The 14,434-nt window shown below is 40.6% G+C and overlaps 3 protein-coding genes across 5 annotated transcripts; all 3 read right to left on the bottom strand.

Annotated features, from left to right (window-relative positions):
• Positions 1–388: 388 nt before the first annotated feature.
• LOC149730448 (exosome complex component RRP45-like) lies at positions 389–3,888 on the bottom strand. The gene is made up of 6 exons (XM_089886035.1): positions 3,291–3,888; positions 2,730–2,953; positions 2,401–2,491; positions 1,847–1,983; positions 1,452–1,579; positions 389–1,168 (listed from the first exon to the last, which is right to left on the bottom strand). The coding sequence occupies exons 1-6, from the start codon at positions 3,580–3,582 to the stop codon at positions 883–885; spliced, it is 1,158 nt and encodes a 385-aa protein (XP_089742161.1). The 5' UTR covers positions 3,583–3,888; the 3' UTR covers positions 389–882.
• A 3,245-nt stretch (positions 3,889–7,133) lies between these two features.
• On the bottom strand, positions 7,134–11,747 carry LOC149730447 (uncharacterized). Of its 3 annotated transcripts, none has more exons than XM_089886032.1 (6): positions 11,556–11,747; positions 10,865–11,265; positions 9,999–10,079; positions 9,885–9,941; positions 7,834–8,670; positions 7,134–7,422 (listed from the first exon to the last, which is right to left on the bottom strand). In XM_089886032.1, the coding sequence occupies exons 2-6, from the start codon at positions 10,914–10,916 to the stop codon at positions 7,271–7,273; spliced, it is 1,179 nt and encodes a 392-aa protein (XP_089742158.1). In that variant the 5' UTR covers positions 10,917–11,265; positions 11,556–11,747; the 3' UTR covers positions 7,134–7,270. The 3 variants fall into 3 exon arrangements, with proteins under 3 accessions (XP_089742158.1, XP_089742159.1, XP_089742160.1); XM_089886033.1 differs by having other exon boundaries at positions 10,865–10,987; XM_089886034.1 differs by lacking the exons at positions 10,865–11,265; positions 11,556–11,747 and adding an exon at positions 10,142–10,165.
• Positions 11,748–11,863: 116 nt separating this feature from the next.
• Positions 11,864–14,422, bottom strand: LOC149730446 (uncharacterized). Its single transcript, XM_089886049.1, has 7 exons — positions 14,132–14,422; positions 13,595–13,712; positions 13,404–13,539; positions 13,064–13,109; positions 12,928–13,010; positions 12,380–12,523; positions 11,864–12,158 (listed from the first exon to the last, which is right to left on the bottom strand). The coding sequence occupies exons 1-7, from the start codon at positions 14,187–14,189 to the stop codon at positions 11,997–11,999; spliced, it is 747 nt and encodes a 248-aa protein (XP_089742175.1). The 5' UTR covers positions 14,190–14,422; the 3' UTR covers positions 11,864–11,996.
• Between the last annotated feature and the right edge of the window lie 12 nt (positions 14,423–14,434).

Genomic DNA, 14,434 nt, shown 5'->3' with positions numbered 1-14,434 from the left:
CATCTCCACCTTCCACCGTGTGACTCCCATGCGCTTATAGCTTTGGAACAAGAACCATCGTTTCCTGCGATCATTTCCTCCCATTCATACGTCATTAAACACTGGTCGGTGGGTGGCGCGCGTGAGCAACCTAAACTTTGTTGGCTAAAAACACCCGGTAAATATGAATGAATGTAATTTATTAAACCTCGTATGACGGGGGAACAACAGTCGTTATAACACGGTTGTTCTGTTTCATACACCTCGTGCCCACTTACAAGTTACCATGTATGTAACTTATTTATCCTCGCATGGCAGGGCAACGACAGTCGTTATAACACGGGTGTTCTGTTTCATACACCTCATGCACGTTTACAAGTTATCAATTTACCATGTACACAACTGTGTGAGTGATTATTTTTATGGATTTTATTTTTCTGTATAACTGAATATAACTGGTTTAGGCAACCCTAAAAGAAACCACTTGGTTTAACCAGTTGACCGGGCACATAGAGTTATTGTGACAACACATATTATTGCTTACAGATGTGATGTATATCATGGGTCATACACCAGCACACACGTTGTAAACAAAATTGGTTCATATTCAATGCATAATTTTAATCATAGGGAGGTTGGCAGTGCGGATTTTATAAAGAAACATTATATATGGGGTGTTGGGGGATGTCCCAACAACAACTATGTGTTGTATGACATCACAAACAATGCTATGACTGGTTGATATCGCGCATAGCTGGCCAACCAACATTTGCGTACAACGGGTGCCAACATGGGCACAAGCACGGCATGCAATGCTTTGACATCAGTTTATACGACACTTACATGGCACATGGTTACCAAACCACCAAGCTTTGTATACAAGTGTGTAAGTTACACCCGAGGTTAATCCAACATGAGCGTAACTTCTTCATCACTAGAACTCATGACATCATCGGGTGTGATGTCATCAGGTGGGGGGGAACGGAGGGCCTTGATGACATCATCACCCCCCTCCCAAGTGTTCACCAACCCCTCACCTATGCTCGCTGTCGAGCTGTCGTGTTGAGTCAACCAAGTGGGAGGAGGTTCGTCATGTGACTTATTGTCTATGATGTCACAACGGCCATTGTTTGGTTTATTGTTTATCGGAAGAAGTTTAATTGTTTGAGGTTTCTTTGTTTCTTGTTTTCTGTAAAACAATAACAATTATGACATCACAATACCAACCATTATATGACATCACTGACACAATAGTTAGACACTAGACTAAACGATACCGGGTTCCTATCTCGTCGCTGCCACCATTGTGGGCGTATATGTCTTTGACACCCAACGACAATTCGTTGCTACGGCACGCGAGGATAAATAAATTACATTCATTCGCAACCTGATACTCAACAATACTACACCCCATGCTCGCTGTCAAGCTTGCATAACACAAATATCGGGGAATTCCCCAAACTGAAACCAACCTTGATGACATCATGGTGGACCGGGTATTCCCCTTCGCCTTTTGTTTCTGATCGTTTTCTAAACTTGTCTCTATGATGTCATAGAAGGTTTGCGCCTTCGTGGAAGCGATGTTTGTGCAGTTCAATATCTGGTTCAACATAGAAATAATATATATTTTAAACAAAGAACAGGAGCCCTGGATAAGCCTACACGAGTACACACCCTGCCATGTTAGGTTTTAACAATTGTTTTAAATAACTTGATCATATCTTCATATTAATACTGACTAGAGATGGGCGTTTTATGTGCAGTGTGTGTAAGTTATTGTGAAGCCACTAGGGTGTTCATGTTATAGCTTGACTGCATTGTAAGCACTATATAATATCTGCCACCCATGCTCACACATGCAACCGACCTGTTCTTTACTCAGCTGAAGTTGTCCGTTCATTTGTAAACAACAAACTTCCTTATGTTTATTCACGGCCACCATCAACTTCCCGTCCATAACTTTTTCCTCGTTCAAAGTCGGATCAACCACCATCAAACCACCGCCTGTATCGTGAACAACATACGATGAGCGTTAGAGAATACATTAGATTTAATAATATATATACCCGGTAAATGGACCAAATCTAACCTAAATCCCAGGTATTTATATTTAACTCATTTTAATTATGCGGTAGATGTTCATTTCCAAGTGACAATGTTCCACACTTATTTATCCTTGTTTGGGAAATGGACTTTATATGTTTATATGTGTGTCTGTGTGGTGACTGCTGACCACTGGGTTAAGGAAGACTAACTTTCTCAGGATGCATATTTAGAAGTTTAGAACTTATGGTGCTGTGGTGTCTCCAAACATTATATTTGAAAACAAATTAATATTTGAAAGCTGATGATAAGAAAATACAATAGTGGTTTTCATGCATGGCATGCAGAATACGCATAATATCAGTTTATGAACATTACCTTGAAAGAATGCGAATGAAACACAGAACGGGACGTGATGAAGAGTGAGTGGGATCGGGTGTTTATCTTCAAACTTGTGAATTGTAACTTCCTGTGGGTTGGAAAGGTTGGGTTAATATAAAGTGAAAATACAAGTGGCAGCATCGAGATTGGAACCTGTATCCTCTAGTGTAGTAGCAAGCGTTCTGCCCACTGTACCACGACAAAGACTACTTGAGGTTTTTAATATTTCTAATTTTGTTAAATCCAAACTGCCCATATTTATAACAAACACATACTACTGTCATATATTAGCACATACACCACACAAGACACAACAATATATGCACCTGACCAACAACTGAAACATCTGGTCGTTTAAAATGCTTTAGTGATGTCATAGAGGCAATTGTTGCGCAATCAAGTAAGTTCCCGTCATGTGACAAAACATGAACGAATATTTGAATATTCCACGATTTCTCGCCGACCCTGACGCAAAGTTCCTCCAAATCAACAGCTTGTGACATCACAATCGATCGTTCCAACATTTGTTGAAGTTCAGCTCCACTGTCACCTAGTGGTGAAAATAACTTGTTTATCCTCCCATGGCGGGGAAACCTTGTAAATTATAAGCATAGGTGTAATATTAGGGGTATGTGGAGTGACATCTGTATTAGAAGATAGAAGTAATAAACATAAAACAGGTTTTACCCAGCTGTTGATATCATTATTCAATGAAGGCATTTGACAAATATGGTTGTAATAAATGTGTTTTAACAACATTACCCCAGATTTTGCAGAAAACTTCAAAATACATTATGTTTATTGGGGGAAAAGTTTTCAATAGAAAGTATAAAAATATCGTTAAAGTTTTTACAAAGTTTAAGAACGCTGTGTTCACATATCTTCACCTGGTTTAGCAGGATCCAAATGAGGGGCGGCCATCATTGACATCTCAACCTGAACCCCGAGACTTCCCTCACTTTGACGACTTTCCCTCGGTCTACACAGCTCAGCAGCCACTTGCGCCATAACCTTGGTTCCTCCCATGTTCACCACACAACACCCATGGTCAAGGGAGAAGTGGATGGTAATACCTCGGTACTCCAACATTCCACGACCGTCAATCCTTATCTTCTTTGTTAAAGCTTCAACAACAAACTCGTGCTCGCGTTTCGAAAACGCAACATCTCGCATCGGCATCTTACAATAAACTAACGGCGACTGTAATATTAATGTATGTATGTAACCTATTTATCCTTGTATGGCGGGGCAACGACAGTCGTTATAACACAGATGTTCTGTTTCATACACCTTGTGCCAGCTTACAAGTTACCACGTATGTAACTTATTTATCCTCGCATGGCGGGGCAACGACAGTCGTTATAACACAGGTGTTCTGTTTCATACACCTCGTGCCCGCTTACAAGTTACCACGTATGTAACTTATTTATCCTCGTATGGCGGGGCAACGACAGTCGTTATAACACAGGTGTTCTGTTTCATACACCTTGTGCCAGCTTACAAGTTACCACGTATGTAACTTATTTATCCTCGCATGGCGGGGCAACGACAGTCGTTATAACACAGGTGTTCTGTTTCATACGCCTCGTGCTCGCTTACAAGTTACCATGTATGTAACTTATTTATCCTCGTATGGCGGGGCAACGACAGTCGTTATAACACAGGTGTTCTGTTTCATACACCTTGTGCCAGCTTACAAGTTACCACGTATGTAACTTATTTATCCTCGCATGGCGGGGCAACGACAGTCGTTATAACACAGGTGTTCTGTTTCATACACCTCGTGCCCGTTACAAGTTACCACGTATGTAACTTATTTATCCTCGCATGGCGGGGCAACGACAGTCGTTATAACACAGGTGTTCTGTTTCATACACCTCGTGCCCGCTTACAAGTTACCACGTATGTAACTTATTTATGCTCGCGTGGTGGGAAAACGACAGTCGTTATAACACAGGTGTTCTGTTTCATACACCTCGTGCCAGCTTACAAGTTACCACGTATGTAACCTATTTATCCTCGTATGGCGGGGCAACGACAGTCGTTATAACACAGGTGTTCTGTTTCATACACCTTGTGCCAGCTTACAAGTTACCACGTATGTAACTTATTTATCCTCGCATGGCGGGGCAACGACAGTCGTTATAACACGGGTGTTCTGTTTCATACACCTCGTGCCCACTTACGAGTTACCACGTATGTAACCTATTTATCCTCGTATGGCGGGGCAACGACAGTCGTTATAACACAGGTGTTCTGTTTCATACACCTTGTGCCAGCTTACAAGTTACCACGTATATGTAACTTATTTATCCTCGCATGGCGGGGCAACGACAGTCGTTATAACATGGGTGTTCTGTCTCATACACCTCGTGCCAGCTTACAAGTTACCACGTATGTAACTTATTTATCCTCGCATGGCGGGGCAACGACAGTCGTTATAACACGGGTGTTCTGTTTCATACACCTCGTGCCCACTTACGAGTTACCACGTATGTAACCTATTTATCCTCGTATGGCGGGGCAACGACAGTCGTTATAACACAGGTGTTCTGTTTCATACACCTTGTGCCAGCTTACAAGTTACCACGTATATGTAACTTATTTATCCTCGCATGGCGGGGCAACGACAGTCGTTATAACATGGGTGTTCTGTCTCATACACCTCGTGCCCACTTACGAGTTACCACGTATGTAACATCATAACTTTTCCCTTGCATTTAAACCAAAGCATATATACCATGTATATTATTGGTAGATACGCCTTGTTCAAAATACAATCTACGTAACTGTCAATCAAAAGTGAACACGCTGAAACATTTGAGGGGGCTTCCCGGTAAACAAGAAAGCAAAAGCATCTTTGGCAACAAGAGAGCTAAACTAATTTTATTGAAATATATTTGCAATCAGAGTCGTAAAAACACCGAGTAGTCCAACTGCCGCCTTTGTGCGTGCAAAAGAAAGGAAAAGCGGTCACTTTCACAATTGGTTTAAACAAACTTTATAGATTTTATTTGCGTTTTCCTTTAGTGGGAAGGAGTAAAACAGCTTCTATTTACCTTACCAAACATTTTTTGGAAAAAATATATAAATTTAGCCGCATTAAATGACTAAAATGTCGCAAATCAACCGCTTCTAATTCTATTTTTTCATTTTTTTTGATACAGAAAACAAATAACACATGTTTTTTACATTTTTCAACCTTTAAATTTGTTGTTAGGTCCAAATTTTTCTGTAATTTACCGAAAAACATACATTTTCCCTATACCTACTGTGTGTTTTTTGGAAACAAGATGCCGTTCAATTTGCCTTTTACGTAACAATGGGTTGGACTACTCGGTATTTCTATGGCTCTGTTTGCAATGTGTTTAATGTCAAACGTATGTTATCTGAGATTCATTCAAAAGTTTTTACATAAAAGTACATAAGAGAAAAAAAAGTAAAATCTGCTCAAAAGTGAAGCGTCTATAAATGCACAAATGACATCACAGATGTTAAATTCAAGGAGGTTTATGCGCCAATAAGGCTGTCATTGAATGCACATGATTCTTCTCGTCTTTGTGGTTTTAACCCATCTTCATGTTAACAACTTAAGTGCGTAAACAAGTTGTTGTTGGTGATTAATATGTTGATGAGTTGGTGTGTGATTGTTGAACTGTAGCAGTCGTTCTGGGTGTTTCTGGGTGTTGGTGAATAGTGACATCGTATAAGGAATATGCGACTGTTGTTTATAACTTAATTGATGCTCTCCTCTTGATGAATATGTACAAATGTATTGACGATAACGCGAATCATACACGATAGGCAGGTTCCAACAATAGCCAAACTAGCAGCCGCGTCAGCCAGATAGAGAGCCAAAGAGAGAGAGAGCCAGAGACAGAAACACAGAGAGATTAAAAAACAGTTATGTTCAGTCGCTAACAAATAGAACAATACATATATTAAAACGATGGATAACAGAATACAACTAAACAGAACTAGACCCAACTGCCAATAAAAACGTGGTTAACTTAATGCGTCATCTCCCCATCACAAACACCAAAATGACGTCATAGTACACTGGCGGGGAAACAACATAAACATACGTAATTGTAGGAGTTAACAACAATGTTAATAGCTGAACACATAATAACTAAATCTGAACAGTCACGCTAAAATGGCGATGCTAACAAAACCATGCAAAACCCCATACTAATAACGTAGACTAGAGAGACGGCGTTCACATAGCAAAGATAGGAGAAAGGCAATATATAAGCCAGTCAGACGGTGGCGCTAGACAGCCAGTAAAATTGTAATAGTTGGAGTTAATAAACAAAGAAAGCAAGAACATAGCGAAAGGTGAAAGCTAATGTAATAGGCTGCAGGGGTGTGGGGAGATAACGTATGAACGTGCGGAGGTTAAATAAAGGTTGTAAAAAGGCCAGCAAAATAAAATAAGACAAGAAAAGGAAACCACGACCAAATACAAAAATGGGGGAAGTTATTTGATACGAGGCAGTATCAACATGGAATCTTGATGTTGATGGTGGCGCCAGTTGCTTCATACCATTTTTCTTTGCAATCATCTAATAACTCATCGGTCGTTGGCTGTTCAACAAACGTGACACTATAGCATTCTTCTATATCAGGCGATGAATTACTTTTGAAATTTGTTTCATGCTTTTTCGCATAATGCCAAGGAAGTGCTAACTTCTTAAGGATCCCAGTGGCATTAAAACAGTTTCTCTGATTTGTCCAGTGGTCAGAGAAACTTGTCACGGTTTGGCCGACGTATTGCTCGCCACAAATTTTGCAAGTGGCCACGTATATGCCATCGCTTCTACAGTCGAGAACTTGTGTGAGAGGTATCGTAACTCGTTTTGGCGTTTCAAGAATCCTGGTAGGAGTAACCATGCTTTTGCGTTTTTTTTTTGTGGTTGCCACAAAGAGCACAGTGGCCGCAGGGATACGAACCGGGAGCAATGTTGGATCCAATGTCGTTGCCGATCTGGGTCTTTGGTTGAGCGGGCTGCTGGTGATCTGAAATGGGTATAATAGAATAAGAATCGATTAAATTAATTAAACACATATAAGTTTGTCTGGTGCACTGGCACAGTGGCGCCTGTATCTAACCCAGGGGTTCCGGGTTTAAAAAGGCTCGTTGCTGCTTCCACCACTATAGGCGTATGTGTCCTGTGTTATAACGACTGTCGTTGCCCCGCCATGCGAGGATAAATAAGTTACATACGTGGTAACTTGTAAGAGGGCACGAGGTGTATGAAACAGAACACTCGTGTTATAACGACTGTCGTTGCCCCGCCATGCGAGGATAAATAAGTTACATACGTGGTAAGCTGGAACGAGGCGTATAAAACAGAACACACGTGTTATAACGACTGTCGTTGCAATGCGAGAATAGAGCACGTAACATTCATTCATTTAACAACAAACCTTGCGGGTTAATTTGCATATTTTGTAACGATGACGTAGCTTGCGATACGCTTGGTTGAAGTTCATTTCTAACTCGTTTCAAGTTTTCTTTGCTTCTGGCAATCTCTTTAGCTCTTTTATCATCATTGATATCCTCAGCTTTCTCATAAGCTGCAATAGCTTTGCGGTAACATTCGCATGCATCGATGGGTCGGGAAGTGTTTGCATACGTGTAACCGAGATTGTTCAAACAGAGCCCGTACACCTTATACTTTCCAGCGCTCTCCTTGAAAATGCTCTCCATTATATCGATCGCTTCCTTACATGTTGTTTCGCTACTATTAACATCACCAACCAAATACTCACAGAATTCGATATAATGCAAACAAAAAACTTCCCACAAACGCCGTTCTTCCTCACTGGCATCATCAGATCGTCGAATCATTTCTCGCATGTCACGCATCAGTGGAATCACGTGGGTTAGAACGATCGGTTTCAATTCTTCGTCACGTGATACCAGTGTCTTGATAGAATTTTTGATCCCCCTTGCGCAATTCTTTATCCCGACCAAACCTGCTTTCGACTGATTTCTATAAAAGTCGGCAGCGATTTGATAAAACAAAATCGCTTCCGTGTCTCTCCCTTCACCCCTGATAGTGTCAGCAAATGTTCTGATTCTAATGGGCGTTGTTTCATATTTCTCTTTTAATACTGTCTTCAGTTGTTCTTTGATTTGAATCGCTTCTTTCGTCTCTCCAACCAACATACAACATCGGTAATGGTTGAGCCGATCCTTGGGTCCAATAACAGCTGGGTCGAACTTTATACCTTTCTGTTCTTGCAGTAGTCGACCGCCATCTTTATAAAATACTTCATTATTGTAATGTAGCAACAATGAGTATTTATAACTGTAAGGTCGGCAGTTAAACGTGCATATATATCGTTAATATTATCCTCGCCTTTCCGTCCTATTTACGTCATCCATTAATAATTTCATTAAGTCTTTTGTCCCATTTCCCAGAGTCGGCGTCACAGCGCGGATATGTCCCGCTACGATTCCCACGAACCCAATAACTTTCTCACACGGCCCTAATTTACCGTGTCTCCCATTCCCGCTATAAGTTGTAACGGTTTTCCCTTTCGCTCATTCTAACTGAACGATGAAATAGCTTTTGGACGAAGTAATATTCGAACCGGTTTGCGTTCCGAAATAGTCAAAACCTCTAGTTCACGATTGTTAAAGATAACATTCGCCGACGTATCGTGCCGTTGTTGCTGACTGTTGTGCAGTGTCGTGTATTAAACAATTCAGAACTTCGGTGGCTCGTGAGCTTGTGAGTTAGGCTATTCAGACAGAGGACGACAGGTCCATCTATGTTATTCACATTGAGTGCTGCAAACCCACTCACGAAAAAGTGCGGAGTAACATCAACATAGACATTTATATTACGCGACACCGGTTTAGGATTAACACAACAAACACTTTCGTGTATATGTAGCGGACACTAACCCACCATGGTACACTGACTGTTAGTGTACTATGAACCCAATATTACCAATACATGTGTCGGCTTGTGTGGTTAGGACTCGTTATACCAAGAAGTTCAAAACTGTATGTCTAAATAGTGCCAACATCTATTTTATCCTCGCTGTCCGTTAAATGGTCACTCATTCTCGTTATCAAACACAAAGCTTGTTTACATGCACAGTCTCGCTGAAAACACCGCCTCGCGCCTTTCTGAATGAGAGCGGCAACGCTTCAACAATTTTGTCACGTGATTTGTCACGTGGGTAGTACACTTCTCAATCTTTTCGCCACGCAACTTTCAAATCAGTTTTATGAATTTCACGGTGTTTGAGCTGGAATATCTTTGGTTATACAGAGCCGATTAAAACAAGTAAGGTGTCGTTGGAATTAGAAAAACACACTCTATCTATTAAAGCGATGTACATGTGGGTGTGTTTAGGCCCTTTAAAGCGACTTCCAGAAACGCAGCAATAATGTCGGGTACCAATCCACTATACCAGTGTTTGGGCGTGTGTCGGAATAATAATCGAACAATAAACTTTACCTGAGGCAAAAATATCTTCAATCGTTGTTTTTCGTGACGTCACTCCACCACGTGATCCTGGGAAAATTATTTAAATTGAGTTTGTTTATATTCTGGAATATTTTATCAACAAACCTTGTGGGTTAATTTGCATATCTTGCAACGATGACGTAACTTGCGATACGCTTGGTTGCTCAACCGTGTGGGTCACGTGTCCTGCGATAAAAACAAGTATATTAAAATGAGCTGCATTAAGATGTTAACGGTAGTTATTCCACCTGAGTGTTGACTACTGTGTTGGCGAAGTTATTATTCAACCCACAAATAGCAACTAAGTGTATATCGCCACATACGAAGCAGAATATAGAACCAGTGATGTAGTTGCTATGCGTCATTTAGATGCGGGATTATTACGCCTTTGGGCAAAACACATAACGGCAGTGGCTCCTAATTGTCACCAATATAAAATACAATCACCCACAAAGTTACATACGTGGTAACTTGTAAGCTGGCACGAGGTGTATGAAACAGAACACCTGTGTTATAACGATTGTCGTTGCCCCGCCATGCGAGGATAAATAAGTTACATACGTGGTAACTCGTAAGCGAGCACGAGGTGTATGAAACAGAACACCTGTGTTATAACGACTGCCGTTGCCACGCCATGTGATGATAAATAAGTTACATACGAGGTAACTTGTAAGCGGGTACGAGGTGTATGAAACAGAACACCTGTGTTATAACGACTGCCGTTGCCACGCCATGTGAGGATAAATAAGTTACATACGAGGTAACTTGTAAGCGGGCACGAGGTGTATGAAACAGAACACCCGTGTTATAACGACTGCCGTTGCCACGCCATGTGAGGATAAATAAGTTACATACGAGGTAACTTGTAAGCGGGTACGAGGTGAATAAACCAGAACACCTGTGTTATAACGACTTACATTCTCCGCCATGCGAAGGGAAAGCAGGTTAATTACATTTATTTATTGACATACCTGTGGTGGTTTTTATGTTCAACCTAAATGGCTCTTGTTTTTTATCCGACATTTTCCTTGTGTTAGCCGCACCCACACTGTAATACACTTCCTACTGTGTATGGTCCTGCACCTTTCTGTTGCCTTGAGTATTAGGGTAATGTATAACTATATCTGGTGGTGAAAAGTTTGGTCTAATTGTTCCCTACAAGGTTGTCTCTATCGGGTTGAACGACGGTTAAAGTAAATCGGTATTGCAGAGGAAGCTAAAAACATCGACGCGAACGATTCCCCCCAAAAAAGACTGGATATCCGTGAGACCTTCGGCACATTATGGGACCAATAATTCCACTGGCCACCAGCTAAAGTGGTATCGAATGTTATTCCCAATATAATTGACGTAAGCGATCCAGTGTGTCTACCTGGGTGAGCATACGGTATATATGGTTTTGACCATTTTGGAGTTCTAGTGACGTCGCGAACGTAAATTTGGACATTCAACCATTTACCACTACGAAGATTTCTTTTTATGAAATACTTGAACTTCTAAAAAAATATAGAAAATGCGGAAAAGGATATTTAGTTTAACAAAGTATATCATAACCGAATTCACCACTTGTGCTACGGCTAAGAAACAGCTATAGGCAGTCTGAGCCCAGCAGTAAATAAACCAGACGCGAAAGTTTACCATGTCTGCCAATACCAAACTTACCCTCGATGTTTCGCCTTCACCACTTTATCCAAACACACCTAACAATATCTGTGAAATTAACATTAGATTCATTATACATATCCAAGAACTCCATACAATATAACAAACCAAACATTGCGTGTGGAGCCTGGGTTATAATCACTTCCTTACTTCAAGCTTTGTCGAACAACAAAAGCAAAATAATATTTCATTCTCGCTCGCTTTCATTGGTGGACCCAACAACTGTGGACCAACAAAGCCAACGAACGTTCTGGTTCAACCAATGAGGATATGGATTTCTGAGCTTGGGAACTCATAACAACAGGTAGTTGAATACCTTTTCTGAAGAAACTTTATTTTGTTGCTATTAACGTGGCAAGGCACTAGCTATGTCGTCATAATATAACATCTATATTCTAAAATACACTCGGTGACTATGACGTCATAATCTTCTATGTTTAGTTAAGAATTTCCCGTTTCGTTGGATGGGGAATCCCCTGTTTCGTCAGCAACATTCACAGATATTGTTTGTTCACAATCGTCATCGTGTTCATGCTCTTCATCGACATCTGGTGGCACGTATTTTAAACCTGCATCAGCCGCTAGGGCGGCGTTGCTGTCCGTCTGTGCAGAGAAATATTTTGTTGAGGTTTAAAATATTGCGTTTATGTTAATTTAGAATCCATTAGTGATCTTTGGGTCGGAATAATTAATTGTCGTTAAGTTTCTTGAAAGGTAACATGCATTATACAATGGTGGCAACATCAAGCCTTGAACCCATAACCTCTGTGTTTGGGGCGTCGTGCAATTACTCCGTTTGTTACGTCATATAATCGTCACAATACCTCATTGTCGTCCTTTTGATCTACGTCATAATCATAATACGCATCACCGAGCACGGCTTGAATAACCTCCCAGTGGTTCCGGTCGTGTGGATTCAAGTTTTTTCCATCTGGCAACACTATGCTACCGTCTTGATCCAGTGTGACCTTGAACATTATGTATTCGGTTTGTTAACAATGTTGGTTAAAACATAAACGCTACATGTGACGTATCGTATACTGTGGGGGAAGATGGGACACCTTTAGCACATAATATCCTGATCGTGTTTTAAACAACTAACAACGGTATGTCGAAGTCGTGAGAATATGGTTTTATAATTCTTTGAATGTTATTTGTTTCCTATACCAAATAGGACGAAAGCTGTCCCATCTTCCCCACCCTACTATATTCAAGCTCTTGAAAATGGGCGTAACGAAATAACAGTTAGGGTCAAGTGCTACGAAATATGTAACAAACAAAACAACTTAGAAGAAACAATGTTTGAAAATAGAAAATATCGGTAAAGACAAAACTATATTATGACGTCATAACCATCTATTATAACAATCACCTCAACGTTTTCGTCGCCGACAACAATCACGAAGGATTTCGAATCTTCGGCGTCGAATTTCGATTTCGCTTCCGCTAATATATCTGATCATAGAAATATTAAATATTGTGTGTTATATAGTGTTTCTATGTCGCACCTGCGTCATCGACTACGTCATCAACTACGTCATCATCCGTCACTTCCTGCAACACCATATATGGAATATGACAAGAATTCGATCAAGATGAAAAATGTTGAACAGACATAAACAATGTTTATAACGGACTTCACAGATAAACTTCCAAAATGTAAGTTACATCCAATAACGTTTCAACGGACATAAAGTAACTTTGTTACCGACAAAAATGTCCTTAACCGACAAAATTTATTTACAATAGTCGTAATACGTGAAAGGATGATCGTCTTGGGGTTAGCGGTCACTTTTATATTTAATATTTTTCATCGTCAAAAATATTCACATCGGTTGATGCGCTTACCTCATCCAACGTCAGGTCGACGTCATAATCTATTATATCACGGGGTGTCATTGCGTCAGAATCGTCAACAATGGATGAATAGAAGCCGATTGTGAAGCAAAGGAAGACTATCGCTACCCCAATGACGCAATAATACCTGATAATGACGTCACAATTAATATAAACATCTCTGCCACCACCATGCGGATTACCTTGTTTTACAAAATTGATTTCTATGTTTCTTCATGACGTCATCATCGAACGCTTGACGTGGTTCAAGTTCAACGCTCGACATGTCAGGTGATAATAGGGTATTGTGACGTATTGGGGCTGGGGGGATGACGTGTTATACCTCATGCTCACTGTCGAGTTATAACATGGGTGTCTTCGTATACACCAGACACACATGGTGTATTCATACACCTCATGCTCACTGTCAAGTTATAGCATGAGTGTCTTCTTATACACCAGACACACATGGTGTATTCATACACCTCATGCTCACTGTCGAGTTATAACATAGGTGTCTTCTTATACACCAGACACACATGGTGTATTCATACACCTCATACTCACTGTCAAGTTATAACATGGGTGTCTTCTTATACACCAGACACACATGGTGTATTCATACACCTCATGCTCACTGTCAAGTTATAACATGGGTGTCTTCTTATACACCAGACACACATGGTGTATACACACGACAGCCACCCACCGCAGTGAGTGTCGAACCCTGTACCCTTTACCTTCATCCTCGTGGTGATGTCTCATCCGTGGAATCGTCTCCGGTTTGTTCGAAGTCATTTTCAACTCAAGAAATCAACATTTGTTCCACCAAACAAAGATTCTGAAACCGTTTGCTGAAGATTAATATACAACAGAATGCTTCAACTTATCTATACATGTGTGGCGGATATCCATAGTGAATTATGTTGTCGCGGTATTTATATCGATACGTGCTTGTATATAATAGGTCGAGCTTAGTACATGAGTACCTCTCCAACTTGAAGATTAAATAATTTATTGATTATTTGGCGTCGTGTGGGTGA

This window comes from Ciona robusta, chromosome 10, assembly GCF_009617815.1.
Source record: "Ciona robusta chromosome 10, ASM961781v2".
In the NCBI taxonomy this organism is placed as follows: Eukaryota; Metazoa; Chordata; class Ascidiacea; order Phlebobranchia; family Cionidae; genus Ciona; species Ciona robusta.
Note: the sequence above shows the minus strand (reverse complement) of the source record. Positions and strands in the feature narration are given on the sequence as shown.

Excerpts from the sequence above, each read along its gene's own strand:
- LOC149730448 (XM_089886035.1), bottom strand. The coding sequence starts at position 3,582 with ATGCCGATGCGAGATGTTGCGTTTTCGAAACGCGAGCACGAGTTTGTT. Across the intron at positions 2,492-2,729 it reads ATGTTTCAGTTGTTGGTCAG|GAAGTTACAATTCACAAGTT; the intron begins GTGCATATATTG and ends TCCAACCCACAG. Across the intron at positions 1,580-1,846 it reads TTCAGCTGAGTAAAGAACAG|ATATTGAACTGCACAAACAT; the intron begins GTCGGTTGCATG and ends ATGTTGAACCAG.
- LOC149730447 (XM_089886032.1), bottom strand. The coding sequence starts at position 10,916 with ATGTCGGATAAAAAACAAGAGCCATTTAGGTTGAACATAAAAACCACC. Across the intron at positions 9,942-9,998 it reads TATGCAAATTAACCCACAAG|GATCACGTGGTGGAGTGACG; the intron begins GTTTGTTGATAA and ends TAATTTTCCCAG. Across the intron at positions 7,423-7,833 it reads TATGCAAATTAACCCGCAAG|ATCACCAGCAGCCCGCTCAA; the intron begins GTTTGTTGTTAA and ends TACCCATTTCAG.
- LOC149730446 (XM_089886049.1), bottom strand. The coding sequence starts at position 14,189 with ATGACTTCGAACAAACCGGAGACGATTCCACGGATGAGACATCACCAC. Across the intron at positions 13,713-14,131 it reads ACATCACCACGAGGATGAAG|CCCCAATACGTCACAATACC; the intron begins GTAAAGGGTACA and ends TCATCCCCCCAG. Across the intron at positions 12,524-12,927 it reads TCGGCGACGAAAACGTTGAG|GTCACACTGGATCAAGACGG; the intron begins GTGATTGTTATA and ends ATAATGTTCAAG.